The sequence below is a fragment of the Haplochromis burtoni genome, unplaced genomic scaffold, assembly GCF_018398535.1.
Source record: "Haplochromis burtoni strain Fernald_Lab_line unplaced genomic scaffold, NCSU_Asbu1 Contig_681, whole genome shotgun sequence".
Taxonomy (NCBI): Eukaryota; Metazoa; Chordata; class Actinopteri; order Cichliformes; family Cichlidae; genus Haplochromis; species Haplochromis burtoni.
Genome location: NW_024583042.1, coordinates 52,522 through 79,698, shown reverse-complemented (window position 1 = coordinate 79,698; position 27,177 = coordinate 52,522). Strand labels below are relative to the sequence as shown.

The following is a 27,177-nucleotide window of genomic DNA, read 5'->3' as shown; positions in this document are numbered from 1 at the left end:
ACAACCTGACCAAGAATGCCTTTATTGAATTGCATTCTAGAAATAAAACATCCGTGTTTTGCTGCTAGACTGATCGGTGTTCTTTAAAACGAAGAGCTAAATGCGAAATGACGCACGAGTGGTTCCTCTGGCCCCCTCATATGAACACATGAAACGCACCCCTCAACTGTTACGTCCACTGCGCTTGTCTTGCAGCTCGATATAATAATAAAATGGAGGTCAATGTGGCTGGAACCTGCGGGTCTGCTTGCTACACAAACAATGCGGCGTGACTGTCGCCCTCCCCGGCTTTTAGATGATACGCAGCATTTTCCAGACTTCCATGTTTTTATGTTGACTGCGTCCCGCTAAGAGATGGTCATTTCTTCTGCGTCACCAGCAACGTAGTCTATCTGTGTCTGGCTGGATGGTAACAGAAAAGTACTGCATGTACTCGGTTGATATTTTGGAGAGCCCCTATTGGGGAAAAATGTCTAAGAAGGAGTGTGATGCGCAACCTAGGCCCCTATTTCAGCGACTTATACATCCTCATGAGTTTAGTTGGCTTAAGCTGAATGTCACCGCCGCCACCCCCCAAAACGGTTAGATTTTTGGTAATGAAAGCATTAAATACAAAGTTGTTCCCTGGACAGCAGTGAGATTTGACGCACCAGCATCGCATCTCAGTATCCCAGACCAGCTGTGGCTGGGTGCAGTTTGCTGACATCATCATGATAGGAATTCAGCACGCTGGAGCTCACATCTCTGTCTGCCTTTCCCTCGCTCTTTTTTTGTTTGTTTTTTAAGTCTGCTGCAGAACACAAAAATAAAAATGACTTCTAGTTTTCTTTTTTCATGTCAAATCTGAGTACTCAAACCAGTCCATGCAAGAAAAATTTTCACACTCCTTATTATACAGAAACGTTTTTTTTAAAGGTAGGCAGCAGCTCTCTGTGTCACCTACTCTTAAGGATAAGTGGTCTGGTCTCAAACACAGCCTGCCTAACAATCTAAAGACTAGTTTCCACTTATTTGGTTTTACAGGCATTCTTAATTTATGGGACTAAATGTTGCTTGGGTGTAATGGAAAACTACAGAAAGAAACAGGGGAACAAACGGTATTCGAGAGGAAAAATATTGACTTGGGGTTGGTGATGGTGGATACATATACCAGTGACACTGAGCTGTCTGTAGCATTAGCTACTGAAAACCTAGACAACTGAGAACCAATAGGGAGATTACTACAGAAATGCTACTCTGTGTTTGTGTCTATGATGGAGAAAAATCAACTTGTAATGTGACCAGTTAATGTAAGAAATGGGCAGTGATAGCTTTGATAATTCATTTTGTTAAAATGTAACTTAAAGTTTTAGGTTGCTTGAAGTGGGTCAGTGAGTCGTTTTCTGTTTTTGTGTTTTGTTTTTTCCCCCCTCTAGCTCGCTGTCCTAGACTTGAGCGCTGCAGACGGACAAGGTGGCGGCAATAGCAGTAAGCAGCCTTTGTGTTTTTGTTAGAATTTTTCATTTTGTCATGATAAAAACAAACAGGTTTAAAAAAAAAAAAGTGACTGCTGTATGTCTGCATGTGGTACAGTGTAAATGCATCCCTGGTGCTGTGTGGTGATACTGAAAGCAGATGTTTCTGTTAACTTAAAATATGCATGTCTTTGGATGATGCAAAGGTTTTGAAGAAATTTTGTCTTTAAATCTTTTATTATTCATTAAACACGGTGACTTTTCAGTTACGTGATCGATTTTTATTTAAGTGCAGAACATCTGTTTTTAATACAGTGACATTTAGTTGCAACCATGTGAAAATGAATATTTGCATGTCACCTTTAAGTTTTTCTTTACATTATAGTTTAATAATCTTTTGTCATTGCAGTCATAATTTGTGGGTCAACCTTGAAATGGTTAGTTAGATTTGATTATAAATGCAGTGTGACGTAAGCGCTGACTGATTCTTGGCTGTCTGTCTCTTTTGCAGGGCGATACATACCTCCACATTTAAGGAACAAAGATGCTCCCAAAAATGGTGAGTAGGATCCACTTAACCTTGTTTCCTATAAAGAAAAATCTGAATTGTGTTTATTTTTAGGCCACTGGGAACTCCCATCGCTGATTCCTACCAAATAAATCATTTTCATTTTCAGCTTTCATAGCTGAATTTCCGTGTTTTCACTGATTGATTAGTGAAATCCATCGACATCGTGATATTTGATGTGATGTGCGAAGGGCAGGTCGAACTGCGAAAGTGCACTCTCATTGGCTAATGATTTGTGATTGCCAAGTAGCAACGAGCGTACCCTGGATAATGCTCCTTTGTAAAATTTACAAAATGGCCTTTAAGTTGTGTTGATTGTGACCTGAAGCAGGGAATGTTTTAGTGAGGTCACAGAGTGGGAGCTGATGTCAGGTTTTCCCTATATGGCAAATAAAAAGAGTGCAAGTTTAAAGCACTTCAGGTCTGGTTTTGCTTTTCAGACACAATTTTCAGCTCTGTCCATCTTTATTTCTCTATGATTAGCAGTCGGTCTCCTTTATCTGTGCTGTTTTTTTTTTAAACGTTACTACCACGTATGGTTGATTTTTGGAATAGTGAGGAAGACATAGTATTCTAAAAGACCCCACACTTGTAACTCTACAAAGTATCTCTATTATATCAGCATCTGTTTTTAACCATGAGTTACAACTGGAATTTCATCTCCTAATCCAGCAGGAAATGCCTTTGCTGCTGGGCGACAGGGTGGTTACACCATCGCGCCTGCAGCCAACTGTAAGTTCCTCTCTGAACTTCTGATTTTCTTGGATAGAGTTGTGCAGAAGTTGGGGAATTGGTCTTTTTTTTTAATATTGATTTTAGAGTTGTTGTTGTTTTTTGTAAATTGACTTATTGATCAGTTCATAGTGAATACCTTAACATTTAAGTGCGGCTGCATATCGGAAGCAGCAGCAGAAGCATCTGAAAGTGCTTCTTTGAGTTGGTTTGTTTAATCATTTTGACCTGATGCATCTAATTTCCTACCTTTTCACAAAAGTACATTTTTCATTAGAAATTAATTTGATAGATGTCAAAAAGGGCTAAAATATAATCGCTGGTGTTTTATTGGTATGCTGAAACAACACTATATGGACAAAATACTGGGCCACCCACACATTACACCTACAGAAGCTGTTGATCATACCATGACGCTCCCAGCGCAGTTTTTGTGCTGATGTTAATGCTAGAGGAGGTTTGCTGAGTCAGCAAAGCGTTGGCGACTTTACGAGTTTTACACTCGTGACAATGGGACTGAAAACACTTGAATTGAAAAGATGTAAGAGGTGTAGCCAAATACTTTTGCCCATATAGCATGTATTGCCAGCGCTCCACCAATAACAGCAGTGATGGTCATGAAGACGATGTTCCTGCAGGTGTGATGGTATTTATTAATTATTTTGTGCACTGTTTCCTCTCTGCAGACGGCTGGGACGGCACGCGCAACAACTTTGTCAACGGCTACCACGACAATCGCATGACGGGCAACTCATTTAACCGTGGCCCGCCTCGCATGGAGCGGGGAAGAGGTGGCGTTGGAGGTGGTTACCGCAACAACAGGGGTGGAGCCTTCAACCCCATTAACCCAGCACAGCCAATGGGCTTTGCTGGGTATGAAAATAAAGGTGCGATTCAGTTTTAGTGCTTCCAACATTTCTTTTACTTAGCTCGTGCATCCAGTATGTGCTCATTTACCTGCCTCTCCACTACATGAATGACTGGATGCGTCTGCTAGCTGTCGAAACCTGATAGTTTTGTGGTGTTCTCCTTTTAGACGCAGGTGGCTGGAACACTGCCAAGGACGCCTATAGCAGTTTTGGCAATAACCGTGGAAAGTCTGCTTTCTTCAATGACAGAGGCAACGCTAGCCGAGGAAGGTGAGTGGATCACATACAGTGTTGAGAGCTTATGTTCAGCGTCAACAGAAAATTCCCATGTTTACTATAAAAGCTAAAAAACGACCCTCTTGTGAACCCTTAAAATGGTTTATTATTACCCAAAAAATGTTAAGTGGAGAGCTGTGGTTCTATAATTTGGAGAAGGTTGCCTCATTATTCATCATTGTGTGTGTGTGTGCTGTGTTCAGGTTTGAGCATGGAGGATTTGGTAATGGAGGAGGAGGAGGAGGAAACAGCCGCTGGGTGGAGGAATCCAGAGATGACGGAGACTGGTCCAAACCAACCCCTCGCAACGAACGCCTTGAACAGTGAGTCTGTGCTTTTGAGTCGCTGTGGGAGGTGTAGTCTACTTTCTAATTTATTGTGATTTATTGTAAGATCAGGAAATTTCAGGTAAACTTTGCAAAAGTTAAAAATTAGTCCACAGAATTAGATTATTAGACTAGTGTAATTTCACTATTAGACTGAGTCATATTGTTGGGATTTCATTGGTTCTTGTGTAACAGAGTAAAACACAGGAAGGTGAAAGCAAATTCTTTGACGTTTTGTTATTTCCAGTTGTCATCTTAACGACATTCGTTCTTAACTTATTTGCAAGTTTCTAGTCTGATGTCAATATGGAAGCATCTTTAACTTTGTTATGGTTCTGCAGCATTTCCCTTACCTGACACATGATAAATTCAAATGTCTGACCAGCCCCAGTAAAAATAATGCTAGGTTTTTATTCTTTTAAAATTCGTCATTCAGATAAATTATCCCAAGAAATTGCTGCAGTTACTCTGAGCAATAAAGTTCCAGAGCCTTCGACTAACCTTTGCTGCTCTCTCTGTAGTGAATTGTTCTCTGGCAGTAACACTGGGATTAACTTTGAGAAATACGATGACATTCCTGTTGAGGCCACGGGACAGAACTGCCCTCAGCACATCGAGAGTGTGAGTTACTCACATTGTATCAGATACCAGCTGCACTGTTGCTTTTCTTTGCTCTTTCTGTACATGTTTCTGTTTGTGATCTCAGTTCCAAGACGTGGACATGGGTGAGATTATCATGGGTAACATTGCTCTGAGTCGCTACACCAGACCCACTCCTGTCCAGAAATACGCCATTCCTATTATTAAATCGAAGAGAGACCTCATGGCCTGCGCACAGACAGGTAGTGCACAAACATAACAAAATATTGGAATTGGGTCGATGAGAGGAACAGCAGAAATGGATGAGGCTGTCCTTGTGTGTTTCAGGCTCTGGGAAAACGGCAGCATTCCTCTTGCCAGTCCTCAGCCAGATCTACACTGATGGACCAGGAGAGGCCCTTAACGCAGCTAAAGCATCAGGACAGGTAAAAGAGAAAAATCAATATTATCTAGTTAAAAACAGCTAATTTCATCATGGCTTTGAAAGGGGCAAAACAAATGGTTCAGGTGCTGTGGGGGATTTCATGGTAAAGTAATTTAATTAAAGCATATCCTCCAGATTAAAAATAAAAGCATTAATTTCAGGCACGTGCACACTTCTACAAATGAATGGGTATTGTTCATATGCTACTACAAACGGTGAGCACGAGTTTCAGTCACTGCAACAAACAAGCAGACCTGCTTAAGTTGATCTTTTTTGATACCAGTAGTATACTAGACCATCAAAGAAGAGGCAAAACAAGCAGCAGTTAAAGAAAAGCAAAACCCTTTAAGACACAAGTCCTACCTGTCAGCAGCCATCTCGATATGACACCTGGCACCTATTTAGGGAGTTATTTTGTCTAATTTAATTTAAGCTGTTATTGAGAAAGAAAATTATCAGCAGGTAAGTCTGATTTTAAAGCTTGTCTTTCTTTCCTCTGGAAGTTTTTATTCGGCTAACTTCACTGTTGTTGAATTATTCCATGAACTTTAAATCGGGAATTATTTGAGTGCCACGTCTCTGATAATTGTCAGGTAATTCCTGTTACACGAGTTCTCCCCCAATTTACATTGTGAAGCCTTTAGGGGATTTTTGCTCTCAGGAGTCAGACTAGTCCCTGATAGGTTTCCACATGTTCTGTTGTCAATCACGTTTGTTGCTGTGAGACTTAAATGTTGTGTCTTTGCTGCTTTGCAGGAGAATGGAAAGTATGGCCGTCGCAAGCAGTACCCCATCTCTTTGGTGCTGGCTCCCACCAGAGAACTGGCACTGCAGATATATGATGAAGCAAGGAAGGTATTTAAACACATTAGTGTGTAATAATTTTATTTAATGATGTGATTTTTAAATTTGTGTGTAATTGTTAAAACGTTGTATTTTCCTGTTAGTTTTCCTACCGCTCCAGAGTGCGTCCCTGTGTTGTGTATGGAGGAGCAGACATTGGCCAGCAGATCAGAGACCTGGAGAGAGGCTGTCACCTGCTGGTGGCCACTCCAGGAAGACTCGTGGACATGATGGAGAGAGGGAAGATTGGACTGGACTACTGCAAGTAAGACCTAAACGCGAGGAGTGAGTGATGGGTAAATGTCTGTTTCATTTTTTCCAAATTTCAAACTCTTTTCTTCTGTCTCCTTTAGCTACCTGGTCCTAGATGAGGCTGACCGTATGCTGGACATGGGCTTTGAACCACAGATACGGCGCATCGTCGAACAGGACACCATGCCTCCTAAAGGCATCCGACAAACTATGATGTTCAGCGCTACGTTTCCCAAAGAAATCCAGGTATATCTTCATTATCTGCAGTAATTGTGATAGAAATTGGAACTTTTCTTCTTCCTCTTCTTCTTTTTTCTTTTGTTTGTTTTTGTTTTAATCCGCCCGTTACTAATAAAGAAAAGTGCAGCAAGCATTCACATGGTGATCAGTGCTTCATTTTAAAGATGTAAAATTTTCCATCTGTTTAGTCAGACGGTGCAAAACAGTTGTGTTAAGCACATATTTTGCTCATCCTGCAGATCTTAGCTCGGGATTTCCTGGAGGATTACATCTTCCTGGCGGTGGGCAGAGTGGGTTCCACCTCGGAGAACATCACGCAGAAAGTGGTGTGGGTGGAAGAGAGCGATAAGCGGTCTTTCCTCTTGGACCTGCTAAGCGCTACAGGTGAGCCGATCTCAGCTCAACTGCCACATGTCCCAACACATAACATAAATACTGATTGCAGCCTGAGTAGACTTATCTGCAATTATCTCGAGCCACACACACACAGTGCAATTTTATTTCCCCTGTCTTATGGTCATCATCATATTGTCATCCTCACATCTCAACCAATACATTACTGTGTTTCCCATGCTTAGCACAGTGTAATGTCCATCAGCACCCTTTGTCTTTCAGTGAAAATTTCACTTAGATATGTTTGTGTGTGAAATTAGGAAGATGTATACCTGTAGGCTGCTCTGAAAAAGGTTTAAAACCTCTAATTTAAAAGATGCTCTTTCTATATTTGTGGTAGTTGGCAAGAAACATCGTGTTTCCTGGATTATATTTGCCTCCAGATGGCAGTAGTCTATTTTTATTACAAAATATCTTCTTCTTCAGACTGAACTTAAAAAAAGAAAAAGAGGATTTTTAATTGTTTGTGGCTGGGAAAACAACCTTATTGTTTTGTTAGTGATTATATGGCAACATTTTAAACCTCTGTTAAATCAGCAATATCAGACACACAAGCATTGCTTTCAAACTGGAGTTTACATGTCAGTGGTTTGTGGTTTTATCCCAAGCCATCCCAAGTGAGGTACAGGACAGTACTGGAGACAACATAGAGAAACCTGGTAAGATCCTCAAACAGGAAACTTTTATCTGTCATTTCATATTTTAAATAATTTTGCTCGACTTTACTGTTCTGTTCTTTTTTTTCGTGGATGGAGAATCTCCTGTTTATTATGTTTACTTAGGTTCTGTGTCCCATTTCACACGTCGGGTCCTCATGTGAAATTAAACATGCCTGTTGTTTGATTTTATAGCTTAAGGTTGTTTTTGTCATCTTTAAAGTATGTTGCTGTGATGTCTTTAGGTCAAACCCATAGCTTTAATGGAGAGAGTCTGGTCATGTTGTGTTCGTGTGTTGCCGTGTATCTAACTTTTGATATAAGTGTAGGTCAATTGATGATGTTGATGCGGGAAGAATACAGTGACCAGAATCTTTCCATCAGTGCCTCTAGTGAAATCTGCATGAAAACACATTGCTGCTGGTCATTTTACCCACACTGCACCTCCTGCTGCCTGTTGCACTGTTCTGCTCATATAACAACATCTGCTGTAAAGTAATGCTGGTAGATTTAACCCTGAAACCTGCATGTTAGTCACCCCATGGACTGACACACGTATATACATGTAAACATATGATCTGTATACAGGGCTGCTGCAACAAACCCACTAACTGATGTGCTATGGAGGATTTCATATACAATCAAGGGCGTTGATTTATGTGTGCATGGCAGCAGAAAACCGTTCACACGTAAAATTGTATGATTCATTTAGATGCTAACTGATCCCATTGGCTAGAAGGCAAATCAATCTCATGTAGTGGACTGAGAAGCTTAAAGGTCAGTTTAGCAGGCTAGGCCATCAGGGATGGATTTTAATTTATGTGCTTGGTTCTCATAATTGCTTGTGCACTTAAATTCTATATAATTCCAGCATGACTGTAACTTCATTATTTGTTTGTTCCACAATTTGGTCCAGTATGTCTGCTACATAAAGCCAGAGTCATAGTGGCGCAGGATTATTAAACTCAGTCTTTATTTAGTCCAAACACAGTGCAGCCCTACAGTTGTTTTATTCTTTGTAGCATTAACACCCAGTGTTTCCCCCTCTTGGTTGACCAGGTAAGGACTCATTGACCCTGGTTTTTGTGGAGACCAAGAAAGGTGCAGACGCCTTGGAGGACTTCCTATATCGGGAAGGCTACGCCTGCACCAGTATCCATGGTGATCGTTCCCAGAGAGATCGAGAGGAGGCCCTGAACCAGTTCAGATCAGGAAAATGTCCCATCCTGGTGGCTACAGCGGTCAGTAAAAACATCCTGTTGGTTGCACGTTACGGTGAACCACAAGAGGAACCTTTCTGTTAACTGACAACCACAATCGACATAAAACTGAAGGTGTGAGTTTTTAAAGTATCTGCTCCTGTTTTTGTGATCTCAGGTAGCAGCTCGGGGTTTGGACATCTCCAACGTGAAACATGTTATTAACTTTGACCTGCCAAGCGACATAGAGGAGTACGTCCACCGTATTGGACGTACGGGACGAGTAGGAAACCTGGGTAAGGCTATAAGTAATGTGATTTAAGGGAAGCATCCTCTTGATTTAGGATGAACCCCATTTACTGCTCTTACTTATATTGCTTCAAAAAATGTCTCCTGTTTTTAAGTGTTTTTTGGGGTTTTTTTCTGTTTCCTGTAGGGCTGGCAACATCATTCTTCAATGACAAAAACGGGAACATCACTAAAGACCTCCTGGACATCCTAGTAGAGGCCAAACAGGAAGTTCCCTCATGGCTCGAGAGCCTGGCCTATGAACACCAGCACAAGAGTAGTAATAGAGGGCGCTCTAAGAGGTAGGTACACACACACACACACACACACACACACACACACACACACACACACACACACACACAGATTCTGTCTTTAACTTGCAAATGTTTGTTTTTGTTATAAGTATTAAGACATTTGCTGGTCTAATCAGAATCCCTAAACACTGATTTATTTATTTTTCTTTTATCCCACAGGTTCTCTGGCGGGTTTGGAGCACGAGATTATCGTCAGACTGCTGCAGGAGTCAACGCCGGAGGGTTTGGAGGACGTGGAGGAGGACGCAGCCAGGCAGGACATGGAGGAAACCGTGCCTTTGGAGGAGGTGAGGCTCTGATCTTTGGATAGAAATTTATTATTAATGTAAGGCAGGGGTCTCAAACTCGCGGTCCGCATATTGATGTGAAGAAAGAAATTATTTTACCAAAAATGATTTAACACGACGGCAGAGTGTTACAGGCATGGCCCTTTAACCCTTTAAGACCTAGCATAGAACCAAGTCCTCCAGAGCTTATATTATATTTTTACATGCTGTGAAGCCATTTTTGGGAGCATTTCAAGTTGATATACATCAATACAACCATTATAGCCCAAATTTAAATAATATATCTGCATTAAGTGCATAGTAATTACATAAATTGCAAAAAAGTGCAATAAACTACAAAAAAATTGAAAATCGTTTTTGTTTTTTTAACATATATTTCTAGTTAGAGAAATTTAAGAGGCTTATCCCTCAAAACTGTAAATACAAAAAAGTTGCACAAAATAGTTTCCCACCACAGGAAATTTATTTTGAGTGTCTTCATAGTTTTATTTTTGAAATACACCAATTTTTATATACTGCAGGAAAAACGAAAATAAATATTATAATGCAAATTTGCAAAAAAACAGCATATGCATCAAAATAAACTATTTCCAGCAGTGCAATATGAGTCCTAAGCATCCCAGAAACGACACAGAAAGTCATAAAGTCAAACATAACTTTTAAAAACACAAGTATAGGCTCATGAGGCCCTGATGGTGAAAAACTACATTTCTGCAAAATGACTTCACTTCCGGTTTCGGGCAGGTCATGGCGAACATGCGATAGTTCGCGCTGATGGATGTAGGAAGTGTTACAAACAGCTGATCTGATCGGCAAAGCGTGTTTCTGGAATATTATGTTTTTGTTGCTGGAGGTGCTTTTTATGCAGTTTTTGCAAAGCTTTATGTGGAAGGAAACTGTGACCGAAGGCAAGCTTACGTGGTTGCAGTGCTACTGGGATTTAAAAATAGCTACGCAAAACGGAGCGTGCCCGCTCCGACCGGCTTTAAAGGGTTAAGACTGTAGCCTCACGGGCGGTGTAGTCCGTGCTGCAGGGCGAATGTGTGGGACCGCCCCTCCCGCTTTTCTCTGTGTGAGCGTGAGGGAGGGAGGGTGCTACCGAGCAGAAACGGGAGCTGGAAGCATGTAAATATAAAAATAACCACTGCAGCCAAAAAGAGTGCCTGACGAGCCCAGTTGTAAGTAAGCTATTGAGACTCGACTGTACGCTGTGTTCGTTTTTTCCTCCGAAACAAAGTTCTGCTGGAGCAGCCTTTCAATGCCTCTCTCTGTCTCTCGCTAGCAAAGTTGACCCAGACAGTAAAGCTAGTTCCCGGCTATGAGCACGACACGGAACCCAAAGTATTAGCCAGAGGTCTCCTTACCGCGGTTCGGAGCCGTGGACCTGGCCGAGGTAACAAGAGAGTGCAAACATGTTGCGGGCTGTGTTAGTTCAGTGAGAGATTTATTTGGAAAGAAAACAATTTTCTCTTGCAGTCAAAAACTAATGTGTACGCTTATGTCTGCATTTTTATTTTGTTAAATACAAACTACATTGTAACAAAAGTGCTGCCAGCTGTTTATTTGGTAGTTCAATGAAACTACTGTACTACACTGCTGAGTGACTGTCTTCTGCTCGTCAAATACATTTCATTGCAATGTTGACCCTGTGCTAACTTGCATATGACAAATGAAACTGAAAGGCTTCAGATAGTTGAGAGTGAGAATAAAATTGCGTTCATGTTTGCAATTTTGTCTTGTTACACAATTTTTGGAATTGAATAAAACAAACAAAACACTTGTTGTTTGGGGTTTTTTTTGTACTACTTGGACACTAAAGTGGCCCTCCAATGAGATGATGGTGCCAGAAGTGGCCCGCGGCTCATTTGAGTTTGAGACCCCTGATGTAGGGTGATTATTGTGCACATGATTGTAGTCACATGGTGTTCATTGTGTTGCTTTTTACTAGGCCCCCCAGGATACTTTTTTCCCGTTTTCTGAGAGCTTGTATAGAGAGAAATAAAAGAAGAGCACTTGAGTTTGCCATATATTGTGTTACACCCCGGCCTAGGCAACCGGCGTGCAACACAGGAAAAATAAAAATAAGGGAAAACAAAAAAACTACTACGGGTCTCCACAAAAAAAAAATCCCAAAACGAAAGTATCGACAACTATTTACATCAAAACACCAAATTATTTACAACCGGGGGGGGGGAAGATCGCGACCATCACAAACTGAAACACAAGGCTTAAATACATAGAGGGAGCAATCAGGGAATGGACCACAGGAGGGAAACACAGCTGGGGCAAATCAGACCTGACGAGACAAAAAAGGTGAACTGAACACACTGAGATACAACAGACCTTCAAAGTAAAACAGGAAACATAACAGTCACGCCTAAAACAAAACACTGACAACACCGAATCGTAACAATTGTTGTACTTTTAATATATTTTGATGGCGAGTTGGGCAAAATATATTCAGTGCGAATTATTGTTTTACAGAACTGCACATTCAGGATAAATGTTTTACACCAGACCTGCATTATAGAGATTTGTTTTGCCTGGAAACACTAATTTCTGATACTTGGGCGATGAAATGCTACAAAAGTTTTACTTGATTAAGAAGGCTTTTTTTTTCTCTTCCCTTTGTCTTCTCAGGCGGCTTCAGCAACTTCTACACCAGCGATGGCTACGGAGGAAACTACTCACACTCTCAAGTTGACTGGTGGGGCAACTAGGTTTCTCCATCCCTCCCTCCCTCGCTCATCCCTCTTTCCTCTTCTCACTCATCCTCCATTCTTTCTCCACATTGACGTCTGCATCCCATCTGTCTTGTTACCACCATTAACCCCAAGAAACCCCCATGCATGTTATTAAACTATTTATGCTCATTTATGTAGCTTCCATCCCCATCCTTCATGTCTTTTAAGTCGTTGGAAGAGTTTTCTTGTGCTTTCTATGTCCACCTTTTTTGTTTTGGTAAATTTAGCTTTTCTCCTCTTGAAAAAGACCACATTATGAAGAGATTGTTGAATTTTAGTTGTTTACTTTTTAAACACTGGACACAGGCTTACTTGTTAGCTTCCAGCTAGCAGCCACCTTAAGACCATTTTCCCTCTGTGACACGTGTGCTGGTAAAAAGACCTGGGTGTTTAATTCCCTGAGATTTCAGCGTGTGGGCTTCTTCAAAGAGGGGGAAATCCTTTCTTTATTTCCCCCCACCTTATATTTGAGTTTGATTTCACTGTGTTTTCGTCTGCATTTACACTCCCCGCGTGACCTCATGTCATCTTTGTATTTAACGCACGGCCATGTTGTAAATCGCTGGCCAAAAACTTTTCTAAAATATAGCTATAGGCAGGACATAAAAGCAAAACATGTCTGCGTATAAATTCAAAAATACTGGCCTTCACGTATTGGAGGCCACAGAAACAAAATCTTTTCTTTTTTTCACCTTTTTTAAAACATGAAACTTTATCGAGGTCTGACACAGATGTCTAACAAAGAGACGAGTGGCTGGACAAACTGAAATGGCGCTGTCGGCCATTAGCAGTGAGGAAAGCAGACAGTCTTAGGACTTATGGTTGTTACTGCAAATAGCATTTTTTTTTTGGTTTGTTGTTTAATTTTAAGATAAGTGTTTATGGAGAATCATTTGTTTCTGTACTGTGCCTTTAAGAATTTAAACTTTGTCTCTTATTTCCATTGTTTTTATTGCCGTAATACGTTAACTGTCCACAAGTATTGGCCCACGGTGACTAAAAGTGTGTATTCAGTGTCATTTGTTGGTTTAAATATGTTTTCTTTATTTTTATTTGGAAGGAAGCAAACTAGGCTTGAACTAAATCAAACCTTGGCAAAAAAAAAACTAAACTAAAACTACGATGAGGAAACTCAAAGCATTTCCTTATCTGTCTATTAGAGACTGAGCTAATTCCCCAAAGCATATAACCACTGTAAGCATATTTGTGGATTACTTTACTCACTCTGGATGAGTAAATATAAAATGGGTCAAAAATAACATTAATCGTACTGTTAAAGTCAAAGAGCCGACGAGCAGGGCCGACCACAGTGGCTGTATGCTTTTGGGAACCCGAGTCCTACTCATTGACACTTGTGTCACATCTATAGCTCAGCTTTGAGCTTGCAGTTTGGTTTCTCAAAGCCATCTTGTCACTAATTGTTGGGTCACTGTGTGCCACTAACAGGGCCAGCAGCAGTCACGTTATGTTGCTCCTCCCCCTCTTATTATCCAGATATGTAGCCGTAAATGTCAAATTCCTCATAGCTTGCTGTAATTTTAAAAAAAGCCAAAGTCTGGTGCCACTCGAGTCATATTAAATTACTGTAACCGCTACACAGTTTGAAACACCTTTGCTTAGAAAACACTACATGGCTGCTGCTGAAAACAGTTCCCAGATTGTGTCGGTGTCTGCGGCCGTTCAGCTGACTCTTAGTGCCATCATGCTCTTGGGAATCTACCGCTGCTTTTAACCACAAACATTGAAACCCTTGTTTTGGGAGAAGCTTTCTCTTGAGGGGGGAAATACGCAAACTAAAAAGAGGTCCAAATTTTCTCGCTCACTCTATCCTGGAGAGTTGCATGAAGAGTCTTCTCTAAAAGTAGTCATTCCAGTTTATTCTGTTAGGTCTTTTAAGCTCTGTTGAAGTCGGGCGTTAAAAGTGAAGAACTGGATCATCCTTACGAATTAATTTCACTGCAGAGACAGCTTGGGGCTTCCCAAGGAATGCAATGCATCGTATCTACAGCACGTTTTAGCCACGTGTGCAACTGTAATCAAGCGCAAAATCGCGTCTCGGTCCAATTCCTCCTCTTACTACTGCTTTCAGTCAGCAGATAGTGTTTCTCAGTGTTGAAGTCACTTCCTCGATGAAATGTTTACAAAACTAGATTTCGGCCAACGCGCACAACAGCCGTACACTGGCAGCATATGATTGCTTTCAAAACACTTACCACCCAGCCCACAGAGCTCCCAGATGGGCCACACTCCTACTTCTTCGCACTGATGCACGTCCACTCTCCAGAGTAGTTTGCTATCTGGACTGGCAGTCTTGGCAGCTATTACAACGTATTCACCTTCTGCATGCACGACACGTCCCAGCACGTGCTGCACATTAATAAACGATGACAGCGTCCCGCCGCGATTGTTGAATGCGAAACCCAACTCTGCTCAGCACAGTGAGAAACTGTCAGGGTAAATTGTGCTTGTGGAAAAGTTGCTGCACAGAACCGATCGCATGCATTTAAATCCTTGGTTATCCCTACTTGGCTCTGCTTTGCAACCAGGCTTCAAGGGGCCTGTTGACCCAGGATGTCCATGTTTCGTCCCTGATTGAACTTGAAAAGGGATCTCCGCTGAACATTTGGATGGTTCAGTGGTAGAAATCCAATCCTCCTCCTACTCCCACCCCCCCAAACTGGGCCTATTAAGAGCCAAAAAAAGCTCTGTTACTCCAGTGTGGGGGTGGATTAATTTAGTTATGTTTACATGTAGAACTCAGATTAAATGTAAATAGTTTCAACAGAGAGGAATCTCCACAGAAAAAGAATGTGAAGTTAAATAACACTTGGTGTGCATGAGAGTCACACTTGATCACTCAACACTAGACCAAGACGGGTCTGGTGAGCTTAGCACAGTGGGCAGTTTGAACACCGCTGACTAAAGTTCGAAGACAAAAGCTTGTATTCTTTCAAGAGAATACCCACGTCTGTATAGACATAAATTCACCCGAATTAATGCGCACCAGGTGGATTAACCCTCAAACTGCCCACTGACTCTGACAAAGCAGGACCAAGACTGTAAAACATATTCAAGTGTTGTTGTTTTTTGGTCAAGAAGTTTCAAATGCCAAGCAGATGAATCCAATTCTATAGCAGGCTTTAATTATGTTGCAGTTATTTATTTTATATCATAGTTCGTTTGTTTTTTCCTGCTTTTGATTTTTTGCCTCTTCTAATCAGTCTTAAGCTCCCTTTCCCTCGGGTTACATTTGAGGGGGATGTTGGGGAAACTTTTTTTTTTTTAACAGCATTTTTTTTCCCTTAAGAGTTTGAAGGGGTTAAAGCAGTTGGCTGTTCATTTACTAAATATACAAAGTAGATTTTTCCAGAAGCTTTTCTGGTGCTAAAAGACACCAGTCAAATATAACTGTACGATATCTCACTAAGCCTGGTCTGACTCAAAATGAGGGGCCAGGAACAATGCTGCATTCAAGGACGGCTGTGGAATGATAGAATTCAGCTGTACTCCTCGATGTCCACCTGTCCCTTTTATGCATTTACAAACGAACCAAAAACAGGAAATTTGAGTTTTCTTTTCAGCTGCTGTTCCAGCGCGGGTCAGATAAACAGTTACTGTCGCAGCTGTCACTAAGTTTGAGACTGCAGTCTAACACGGGCTTAATGACTATGAGCGGCGGTTGAATCGGTGATTCAAATGTTGACCAGAACTGTCAGAGGTGTCCCAATAGATGATTTTTTTTCTCTCTTTTTTTTAAAGCACCTGTTTACTGATCAGCTTTCTTCTTGAGGTCATGAAACATTTTACTTTCTCCTGCAGACTTCTTGTAAGAGCTGTTGCAAAGCATTGAAGGAATGAAAAAGCAGGAAACAGGACAGCAAGTTGCTAATGACAATCACAGAACTCCCTTCACACACAAACAGAAGTCTTTAAGTTGCACTTTCACACCTAGAGGTTTTATTAAATAGCTGTCTTGCTGGCATTGTTATAAAATCAGCTTCAACCTTTAAAACTCTGTAGGAGGAACTTTACTGACTGAACTGGCAGTCGGATACTGCTGACTGATTTTCCCTGTGTGAAAGCATTTCTTACTTGAATCAGTGGCTTCTGCTGACCATAAGCTTAATGTAGTCCCATTTGTTTTGTTACCAACGCTGCAGGCATGCGGCGTCGCAGGCGAATCCATTGAGTGGATGTGGTTGCGTAGATGTTGCTGTGCCTTCTGACAAGCGCTTGGCGGCACATTGAGAATCTGTTTTAAAAAAAAAAATTCAAGGAACCGGTGAACCTTTTTAAATGCAGTGTGACTTGTGAGAGTAAAAATTCAGTTTACCTCTTGCTTTGTAGATCAATCGTGTCAAATAGTGTTGTTCATAAATATGCAATGTATTTCAGTGTTTTTCTAGGGCAGGCTGGTTTTACCTGTCAGTTGTATTTACCATTGAGCTGTGTTAGAGCAACACTTAAATACCACTGTGCCCCCAAATTCCTGCGTGGAGGGGGGGGAAAAAACCCTCTGAACTTTTACCCCAAGTGCAATAGAGTTCAGTAACTTGTGGCTTGCTTTCGCTGTGTGGTCGCCACGATTCTCTGCGCGAGTTTTCTGCTCGAGTACAAACTGGCACATGTGAAATAGCCCAGAGTTTCACATGTGAACGGTGCCTTTTGAAGTGGCTGAATCACTAAAGACTGAAATTTGTTGGTTAGGGCTGGGTATTTCAAACTATTGCAAAATTTTTGATTATTTTATTTTAGTGTAGGAATGTTTGCTCGGTCAGATGCTGTAATGATGCGGGGATAAAAAAAAAAATTAAAACTTTATGTAAATGCTTTTGACTCGGAACAATTCAGGCACATTTTTTACTGACTGACAGCTGATTCCTGGTGCTAAAACTTGGACATGTTGCAGTTTTGTGCCGCTAATGTTACGTTTTTGAGAAAATATGAGCAGCAGGGCATTATGGATAGGAATGTAGATCAGGCACTTTATCTACCGCGTTGGTCCTCACAATTACGAATTCTGAAAGACTTCATTTTTTTGGCAAAATACCGCAAAACTCTTCGTCTGCTAATTAGCAAATCTACCTTGGTAACATGCTCATGTAACATGGTAAACAGTGCTACTGTTACATGCTAACGGATCACCAGCGTCTTGCTAGTGTCACTGCATGTACCTTAACTATCTCACACACTTTCAGCAGTAAACAAAGTTTAAGAAAAAACACAAAAGTTTGTGTCATGCAGAAAATGCTTTGTTTACTTCCTGCAAAACTGATCCAGCACTTTAGTTCTTTTTGTTTTTTTTATTTCCCAAAACCTTCTGATGCCTTAAATGAAGGGTGATACCCAGCCCTAATGGAGCTGATAGCAAACTTACCTGTGATACAGACAGCACTGATGGTCAGAGAACAATTAATGGTGCTATGCTTCCATTGCTGCGGCCTGCAGGGCCCCCTCCGTTATAGAAAGACCACTGAGTTTTACACAAAAGACTTCAACAAAAGTCTTCTGTAGCACACGTCCTTTAATCCTAAAGAGGTACGACTGAGAGTGAGTGTGAAGACAGTGTAGAGATGTTAAATAAGAAGTGTGTGTGTGTGTGTGTGTGTGTGTGTGTGTGTGTGCGCGCAAAGGTTCTTTGAGAATTTTTGTTTTTAGTTTTTTTTAATTTTTAATTGTTTTTTTTTTTTGGGGACCAGGTGGAGTTCTAGTTAACAGCAAAGGTAGGATTCAGCTGTTTGCACACAGAGTTCTTGAGTCTACTTTCACTGCAAGTTTGTGTAATTTATCAAGCATTTTTGAGAAATATTTATTTTTCTATGCCTAATACAAAAGCTGATATTTTACAAAGTGACTTGACCAAAAGACAGTAAACAAAAACACTGGCACTTGAATGTTGAATGTCATTGGTATGAGTGAAAAATTTCTATTTTTCTGGGGTAGTGTGAGCTTTTTAATGTTAAAGATGCGACGTGGGGGAGCGTTTCTCCGTCAGCGTCTCACCATAGCAAGGCTGGGTTTCAACAGTGGCTGTAATTTTCAAAAACCACCTGCATTTCATAAATACAGATGCATATATTTTGTGTAAGACCATTAAAAAAAAAACAACAAAAAAACCCTAAAACCTAGCTCCTATGCTGTGTGCACATCTTTTCTTTTTTTTAACTGGGCAGTTTTTGCAGCCACGGTTCTTCCTTACATTTTTTTTTTATTTAACTTGTAAGAATGAAACTGAATTTTATCAGGCAAATCTGGCCCATATATCTGATCCCCAAGTCCCACTTTGAAGTCTTAATATTGGCATCTTCACTTTTACCATCTTGATTTAAAAAGAAACAAACAAAAAAACAGATGACTGAGACTGCTTGCTCATTGGCTAAAAATTTGTGAATGATTACCATTAGGTGTACCATAGATAATCCTTTTGGAAGCATATTATGACCAAGATTTACAAAATAGACTTAAAAAACATTAAACTGAATGAGTGACTGAGCCCATAACTCAGCAGGAAAGCGTTCTTTTAGCAAGCACAGCTATCGCCATCTGGTGGTCTTCAGATAGAATGCAGGTTTTAGGCACTTCTGTCTTGGACGTAGCTATTGAGTCAGAAAAATGAATCTGTTTTATACCTTCTATGATCAGCTTGTTTAAACCTCAGAAAGCCGGGGGTTCTCTGGGGGTGGAGGTACTCTCAGTGCTTCCTGGTTATCGGCCATGCTAGCAACATGGCTGTGACGTGCTAGCATCAGCAGTCCACAACTTAGTCTAAACCTAAATAACTCAAAAACTCAAAAAATAACCTTCATTATCATTTGTTGTTTTCATCCTGTATTACTTTTGCCCCTTGGTTTATAGATTTTTAGCACACTAGCACTTACCCTACCTTTTAGCGCTAGCCATCAATCTATGTGGCCTAAAATCTGCTGAATCTACGCAATGCCTATGATTTTATTTTTGGCAGTATTCATGCTGTCATTCCTGAAAATTCCGATTTCAACTAAATAGTCCAGTCAGTTCTGCCAATTACAGTTTAAAGATGCCACAGTATCCTGTGTATCCCTGCGTAAAGCTCAACACCAGTGTTTTCCAGCACTACAGTACTCTTCTCCCAGCTGAAACCTCCAACTTCAGGTCTTCTGTTAATGTGTAAAGATGTGCATGTGGTGTAACATGAAGGTTCGAGGTGTACCACAGATTGTTGATTACAGCCGATGTGATGGCGACACGTTACGAGAAACAGCCTCCACTGGTTACCTTTAAAGTCACATTGGACTCAGTATCACATCCGCAAACCTGTTTATGCGACAGGCTTCATTGCCAATAATAATCAACCATAAACAGCCATTTTTAATCGGCAAACAAATTGAGAAAATACCACCGTAAATGCCAAGGTTTGGATTAAAAAATAACAAGTTAACGATCAAAGACCATTTTGTAAAAAACGACAAAAACATGCAGTACAAAAAAAAGTGTCCAGATTTTCTCCAAGTCGTTTTATTTTTCCTTTTCTTTGTTGAATCTTTACACTTTTCCTTCTCGTTAATACCCTTGTTGTGAATGTCTGGCAAAAACAAGTGGCGATCTTTAAAGTCTTCATAACACAGACTTAACTGTGGTTCTATTGCTCCGTTGTTGTGGTTTGCATCTTTTCAGGCGTTGTTAGAGCTGTCACAGGGGTGTTTCTGGCCAATCAGAAATGGGGATTTATTTATTATTTTTTTCCCCTTCTTGCAGCTGATCAGTATTTATCTGACCTGCAGGAGAGACAGTAATATAACGGACATTTGTACTGGTGCTCCTCTAAGCACAGACCCACTGTAGTTACACAGGGACTGATTGATTTGTCCAAAGACTGTAGCCTCAGCAATCACTGACGCATATCAGACGTAGGTGAACCATTACTTTACAGCCTTTTGTATGCACAAACTACATTTTGCAACAAAGTAATTGTATTTTTTGTCAGGGTGTCGTGAAAGACACACAAAAACAAAACACTTTGTGGCTTTATTTCAAGTTCAGTTTGTTAAAGTGATCTGAAATTCAGATGCTGAGGTGCATTTAGGAACGATTGCTGTTCTCTTAGCGAGCGAACTGAAATGAAGCCCAGTGCTGTCGTCATTACTGAATGGCCAGACCCCATAGTGTGGACGGGCAGCTGCACCAGCCTGGTAGTTAGTATTTGCTTATGTATTAGTTTAGCAGATGTGCACGAAGAGCACTGCACGAAGAAAACAAAACTGTGCAAATATTCTGATTTTACCACAAATAAAGGTTTGGATTTGCAGATGTAATCAGTGGTTTTGGCTTTTGTTTGTGTACGTGTGTGACTTTACAGACATGGAAAAACACAAACTGTGAAGTTATTAAAAAGTGTTTATTTGAAAATAAATACATTCTACAGCATCAAATTATAAAAACAGTGTGCATAAAATGCATCTGACAGGAATGATTGATTCCCTTGTCCTTAAAACACAGATCATTAAAAATCATAAACAACTAATTTGAAATCTGAAGTTGCACCTACATATTTCTACCTTGGTACAGAGCCTTGCTGACTGGTAGCAGAGGATGACTCGAAGCTGTTTGCTTCATTCAATAAGCAGATTAAAATGACCTGACAGCCACGTTTCTTAAAGTTGGAGTCAGTTTTATTAGCTTTGTGTAGAACAACAGAACAGCAGCCTCTGTAACTCTGAATAAAGCTGCGTCCACACAGGAAGTGATTCGCAGTGATGCTGTGACGAGAGACCGTAAAAAGTCGAGATCTGGCAAAAGTAAAACTGCTTAGAAACCTTTCTCAACTTTGATGCAAGCGATTGAAGTGACTAAGTGCAAAATACTGGTGACTAACATACAATAGGGTGTCAAACATGAGGCCTTGGAGCCAGTTCAGCAAAGATCTTCCCCTGTGGCCATTCATGATACACCAAAGTAATGAAATATTTAAAAAAAAAACTTAAGTATGTTTTTTTTCTCAAGTCAACAGTAAAGAAAAAAAATTAAGTGAACAAAAACTTTGTCCAGAATGTACTAAAATGATAAAACTGAGCTACCAATTATTCACATTTCTTACGGTTTAAGCCCAAAGAGTTGTGCTGACAGATCTTTGTCATGTAGAAAAACTTATTTTATTAACATATGAGGCATTAAGTTTGGAGTTCCTCTGATCCAGTTGTCTTCTGATCACAGTATTTGGCCCACGGTGTACAATGGCAGACATCCGTTCATTAGAGGGTTATCTAGGAATTACCTGCATAACCCTTGTTCTCTGAAACCTGTTCCATTATGTAATGTGTCGTTCCAGTCTTTGCCGAATATTTGCATTAACAATCTTAAAGGAAACACATGAGATAAAAGGCTGAGGAAGGTCAAATCAGTTTCTTCTGGTCTCAAAATGAGCCTCTTGGGTTCATAATCCATGTACACTGGAAATAAGGCACTGAGTCTGTGCTACCTACATCAACAGAGATCATTGTTATTTCAGGCCATTTGGTAAAAGAAGGCTACAGTTAACAAAGCCCAACTTCAAAATCTATTCTTACAATCCTGATTATTTTCTGTTGATGAAAGCCAACAGGAAAGAGGAGTCTTAATTTAAACTTGTGCCTGCACTGCATACTCAGCCAAACGCAATCAAAGGTGAGGCGTTGCTCTTCCCCTCAGTTTTTCTTCCTGCGCTGACACTTTAACCTGTTTGTCTGCACGACTCCAGGATCCTGCCAACACTAAATGAAAATGTTGAACCAATCAGAGATTAATGTCCCTCAGCCCACACTGTGCAAACATATAATTTAAATAATCACAATGAGCAGGACAAGACACTGTTAATATCAGCTAAGATTGTAATTACTATGAAGTTAATAAAGTGCATTAATTTCCAGCTGTACGTCTGCTTTGAAGGCTCTCCCCTTGGTTATCTGGCACTTCAGGTCCTGTTGCTCAAACTGTCTTAACTGAGAGACGGCTGAGAATGAAATGTTCTGCAGAGTAAGACTGATGCTAACTGAAGGATTCAGTGTTTTGTTCATTGAGCTTTAAACCAGCCATGATGGCCTCTGTGCTGCATAAATATCACGTGAAATTACTTGTATGGAAAAAAAAATTAAGTCTCTTCCTGTCAGTCAAGATTCAGAGCTGATCGTGACCACTGTGGTGCTAGCATTTTCAAACTCGCGCCTGATTGGTGGTTGGTCTTCGCTGATGTCTGACCAGAAGTCTGGGTTGTCTCGGTACCATTTCACTGTAAAAACAAGAAACGCATGAATCACTAACACACCATACAGGAAGGGAGTGTGTGTGTGTGTGTCTGTACCTGTCTGTCTGATGCCTTCAGTCCAGGACACCTCAGCTCTCCAGCCCAGCTGCTGCAGCTTCTCACACTTGATGGGGTAACGCAGGTCGACCCGCGGCCTGGAGAGCAGAGGTCAAAGGTTAAAAGTGGATAAGAGTGTGCTTTTAAGGTCAAGATGTCAAAAGACGGAGATTTTGAGTCTAAAGCCAAAGTGGAAGGCTTTGGCTACTTCCTGGAATTCTCCCCTGCTTTTGCCAGCTCTTTCTCTACTTACCTGTCAGGCACAAACTCAAGCCAATCATTTACTTCAGATTCTGGCACTTTCTTGACCTAAACAGAACGAACACACACACACACCTTTTAGTATTCATTTAATTCGCTTACTTCCTAAAAGCTCCTGCTAAATGTTTGGATAAACAGTTCCTATACCCACCATCCTAACAAGTTCCCTCGCCAGCTGCATGATGGGAATCTCACAGCTTGTCCCCACATTGTAGATTTCTCCCACAATCCCTTTCTCCAGAAGCAACAGGAAGGCGTTTATGGCATCACTGACAAACAGGAAGTGGCGGGATTTTGGAAGGGTTCCCTGGATAGTGCTGCCGCAGAGCAAACGCACAGAAACGGGTTTAATTGGATAAGCACTTCTGTTACTGTGAAACACAGACCGGAACGACAGCGCTCGTTAAAACAAACCCACCATTTCTTGTCCATCTGTAAGAGGGTGAGGAACCTTGGAATGACCTGAAAGATCAAGATGACAATTTATATTAAAAGCTTGGTGACAAAGAAGAAGAAGATATGTTTAACTCTTTAAAACCAGTTAAATCTTTGGAAGGAACTGAAAGTGAAAGTCTGATTTTGCATTTTCTGTCTGTGCATTCAGTTGTAGTCAAATGTAAACACACAGCTGATTGCAGCATTTTTAAACCTGCAGGGTGAACTTTTGTCTCCCCCTTGTGGCAATGAGGGTAATTACAATAACCTTAAAACAAATCTTTAAAATATGTATCACTGTAGATTAATCTTGCACAGATGACATCAGTGTGACCTGATGTTGCTTTACATACATGAAAATAGTTCTACATACAGCTGCGCAGATATCTTATATACAGCCTCAAATCTTAAACTGTACAAATGGAGCATATTTCTGCAAAATTAGCCACTAAATGTAAAATGGGTGTGCTTAGTCATGATACTGGACCTTCTCCGTGTACTGCCTGGGCCCGTAGATGTTGTTGCTCCTGGTAATGATGATGGGAAACTGGTAACAGAGCAGTATTCAAATGACAAAGATTAAAAAAGTCATTCAGGTTTTAAAATTAAAGGGACAGTTCACCTCAAATCACATTAACCTCTGGCCTCTAGTGCCATGTAGATTATTTTGATGAGAGTTGCCCAGTTTTGAAGTTCTCTTTCTTACAAGAGTACAAGCGCAACTAGTCTGCAGCAACAGGGGACTTGACTTATAGTTGCCAGCTGGGTGCATTCTAGTCATATTCCTGTAAAACTGGAAGGTTGTGGAGCGCCCACATCATTTTGCAGTTACATCGCTTTCCTGCAGCAACAACATCACTATTTATGGAAGGATTTCTCATCAGATCGATAAGTCTCTGGCTGGACTCTGAATATAAGGACTTAATGTGAATTTCTATGTACAGTATATAGACAGCGAAAGTTAACTGCTTCCTGATCACTGATTGCAATCAAATGCCAATCCGACCGGGCTCAGTTGTAGACTGATAGCAGGCTGACCCGATCTTATTGCCATCTAAATGCACTAAAGTATCTTTAAAGATGGCATCTGACTACAATCAGTGGCCAAGCAACTATTTCAAAGGCAACGAGCTCCAAAGTTCATGTCATATGGTCACAATAATAACGCTGTTTTCACTACTGTGATTGTTAAACTGAGTAACTAACATCCGAGCCAAAACTGAAAAATCAAAAACTAATATCTAAAGTCATTTATTTGGTTTGGAAGCTACTGGCCCATCTGTATGGGTTTACCTTGTACTGGTCCCAGTATGATCTGACCAGATACTCTGCAGCAGCTTTAGTAGCAGCGTACGGATTGGAGGGCCTCACTGGGCTGCTCTCATCAAACACCTGTAGGGGACAAACATCAGCGTCACTGCCTGATCCATAAACAAAAGCACGAACCAACAACCCCAATCTATCCACTGGCCTCATGCAGACTGGCTCCGTACACCTCATCGGTGCTGATGTAGATGAAGCGCTGTGGCTGGTGTCGGGCCTGATGGGCCGCTCCCAGCAGAACTCTGGTCCCTTCAACGTTGACCTGCTGGAAAGTGGATGGGGATTCAAAGGAAGCCTCTGACAGCACAGAGAGGAAGGAGAGAGGAAAAGAATTTTAACACGAGAGCTGAAGCTGCAAAAGCTCCTGTTCATAAGAACTGCCCGAACAAGCTGCTGCTCACCGACGTGAGTTTTGGCAGCCAGGTGAAAGATGACGTCGATGTTTTTGGAACTGAAGATGTGGTTCAGCAGCCGCGGGTTACACACATCCCCCTGTTGAAGAAAAGAGTCCAAAAAGCTCAACTGATGATAAATCCTTCAAATTACACCTTATTTTAAGCATAATAATACATGTAATTATACAAAAGTAGCATTAAATTACATAGACATCTGGTGCCAGTCTGGTTATTCTTGACCTGATGTGTTTATTTATCAGCGCTCACCCTGATAAAGATGTAGTTCGTTCTGTTTTCAACGCTCTTCAGACTCCTGGGGCTGCAGCAGTAATCCAACTGGAAGAGATCAGACAGTGAGACGTGCCACAGTGCACACAGCAGACACTAGCTGCAGCTTTGCACGTCACAAAGACAACAAACCCACAGTGTTATATTTGGAAACGGAGTGAGGGGGGGGAAGAAAATTAAGACTTACATTATCCAGGTTGATAATTCTCCATTCCGGGTGTCTGTGGACCAGCGAGCACACCAGATGGGAGCCGCTGTAGGAGCAGAGAAATTTGAGACAGTTCATTTACGCCCCACTGGCCTTTATCTGGGCAGAGACTCCATCAGCCCACACACGTCTGTGCCATTTATGTCAAGAAGACGACATGAGCTGACCACTTTGCATTGCCTATATGTAAACACTACAGAAATCACATCCCACAAACAGAGATTCCTTCATTTGTTAGTGAGATAAAACCATAATAATGAGATGAAACCTGATTTGTGAACTGAGCATTCCCAAATTTTACTTTTTTTTTATAATAAAAGGGAAAACTTTGCTTGTTCCTCCATTTGTCGTTAATAAACCTGTCTCTATGTGTTTTTTATGTCTAATATCTTTGCTTATATTGGTAAAGAGGCTGTTTTAACCAGGATTTGCTAAGGGGTTATATTTAACACAAAGAAATCACCTGTTATTGTACCTACATTATAAATAATCCAGTCCATTTCAGTCACTTCCAATATCTCGAAAGAACTCTGATTTTAAATTTGCTGCAATTTCTGCTGCCCACTTGGTCACATCTGTTTCGAAAAAGACATTTTTAATGCCAATAAGACTTTTTGCCAGGATAAATAAAGGATATATGGAGATCACTTTGCCAAAAACTGGTTCCAGCTTCTGTGTTGTCACAGGAAGTTCTTTCTTGACCGATTACAGGCAAAACAAGTAATTTACAAGTGTTCTAACTGAGTGCTAACTACACTTTAACACTCATCTGAGCATTTGGCTCCATGTGTTTGTGGGTTCAATTCTCAGCCTGCCATAATATTTTGAAATATACCCCAGGACTGAAACCACTACTCCAAGACTTGTGAACAGTTACTCAACCTGTAGAGACACCGGGATGATTTATAAGATAAGCCAGAGTAATGTTAGTTCGTTTGTTTTTTTTTTACAATAAATACTTTTTCACTAATAAGATTGTGCTTATTTCTTAGTAAATAACTGCTATTGCTAACAGATGTTCCTTTATCGTTTACCTCTGTTTCACCTGTGCAAAGGTTTTCCTTACAGGTCCTAGTCTTGATAACTAAAAGAGGAACCACGGTCAGGTCTGTTTATCAAGCTAAATGCTAAGTTCGTAATGTTATTTCAGCTTAAGTGTACACTGATATGAAATACGAACGCACATGAATCCACAGCCTCCAGTCACCAGAACAGTCCTGTTGAAGTCCATTTCCTGGTCTTCCAGCAGCTGTTACCTCACAACATGAACTCCTATAGGTATAATAAAAACATATTTTCCGACATCAAGCCTGTAAGCTAGCTATCCTAACGGAAACAGCAGAGCTTTATTTCCTTCCATAACAGTAGCCGGATTGTGCGACAGTCACCGGCTGCTTCACGGCAGTGTTGACACGTTGAAAGAGGGCGGGTCATTAATAGTGTGTGTACTAGTTTCTACTCTCTGATTGGTTGTCCTACATGACGCA

General features: G+C 40.8%; 2 protein-coding genes across 6 annotated transcripts in view; one reads left to right on the top strand and one right to left on the bottom strand.

Moving 5' to 3' along the window:
- Positions 1–17,266, top strand: part of ddx3xb (DEAD-box helicase 3 X-linked b) — a 17,842-nt gene extending 576 nt beyond the window's left edge. The window contains exons 2-20 of one of the 5 annotated variants that reach the window (XM_014330187.2): positions 1,416–1,467; positions 1,966–2,013; positions 2,698–2,754; positions 3,441–3,641; positions 3,791–3,893; positions 4,103–4,222; positions 4,747–4,846; positions 4,932–5,067; positions 5,153–5,250; positions 6,006–6,104; positions 6,197–6,357; positions 6,446–6,590; positions 6,824–6,968; positions 7,586–7,636; positions 8,693–8,874; positions 9,011–9,128; positions 9,269–9,422; positions 9,597–9,724; positions 12,365–17,266. In XM_014330187.2, coding sequence (XP_014185673.1) covers positions 1,416–1,467; positions 1,966–2,013; positions 2,698–2,754; positions 3,441–3,641; positions 3,791–3,893; positions 4,103–4,222; positions 4,747–4,846; positions 4,932–5,067; positions 5,153–5,250; positions 6,006–6,104; positions 6,197–6,357; positions 6,446–6,590; positions 6,824–6,968; positions 7,586–7,636; positions 8,693–8,874; positions 9,011–9,128; positions 9,269–9,422; positions 9,597–9,724; positions 12,365–12,444 — 2,178 coding nt within the window. In that variant the 3' untranslated portion in view covers positions 12,445–17,266. Of the gene's footprint in view, positions 1–1,415; positions 1,468–1,965; positions 2,014–2,694; positions 2,755–3,440; positions 3,642–3,790; positions 3,894–4,102; positions 4,223–4,746; positions 4,847–4,931; positions 5,068–5,152; positions 5,251–6,005; positions 6,105–6,196; positions 6,358–6,445; positions 6,591–6,823; positions 6,969–7,585; positions 7,637–8,692; positions 8,875–9,010; positions 9,129–9,268; positions 9,423–9,596; positions 9,725–12,364 lie in introns of all 5 variants that reach the window. The other 4 variants (XM_014330186.2, XM_014330189.2, XM_014330188.2 and 1 more) reach the window with 4 other exon arrangements.
- A 3,557-nt stretch (positions 17,267–20,823) lies between these two features.
- On the bottom strand, positions 20,824–27,095 carry LOC102308584 (dTDP-D-glucose 4,6-dehydratase). Its single transcript, XM_005949976.3, has 12 exons — positions 26,875–27,095; positions 25,670–25,736; positions 25,462–25,530; positions 25,201–25,291; positions 24,948–25,096; positions 24,770–24,868; positions 23,964–24,023; positions 23,460–23,503; positions 23,193–23,358; positions 23,034–23,089; positions 22,781–22,878; positions 20,824–22,708 (listed from the first exon to the last, which is right to left on the bottom strand). The coding sequence occupies exons 1-12, from the start codon at positions 26,919–26,921 to the stop codon at positions 22,590–22,592; spliced, it is 1,065 nt and encodes a 354-aa protein (XP_005950038.1). The 5' UTR covers positions 26,922–27,095; the 3' UTR covers positions 20,824–22,589.
- Between the last annotated feature and the right edge of the window lie 82 nt (positions 27,096–27,177).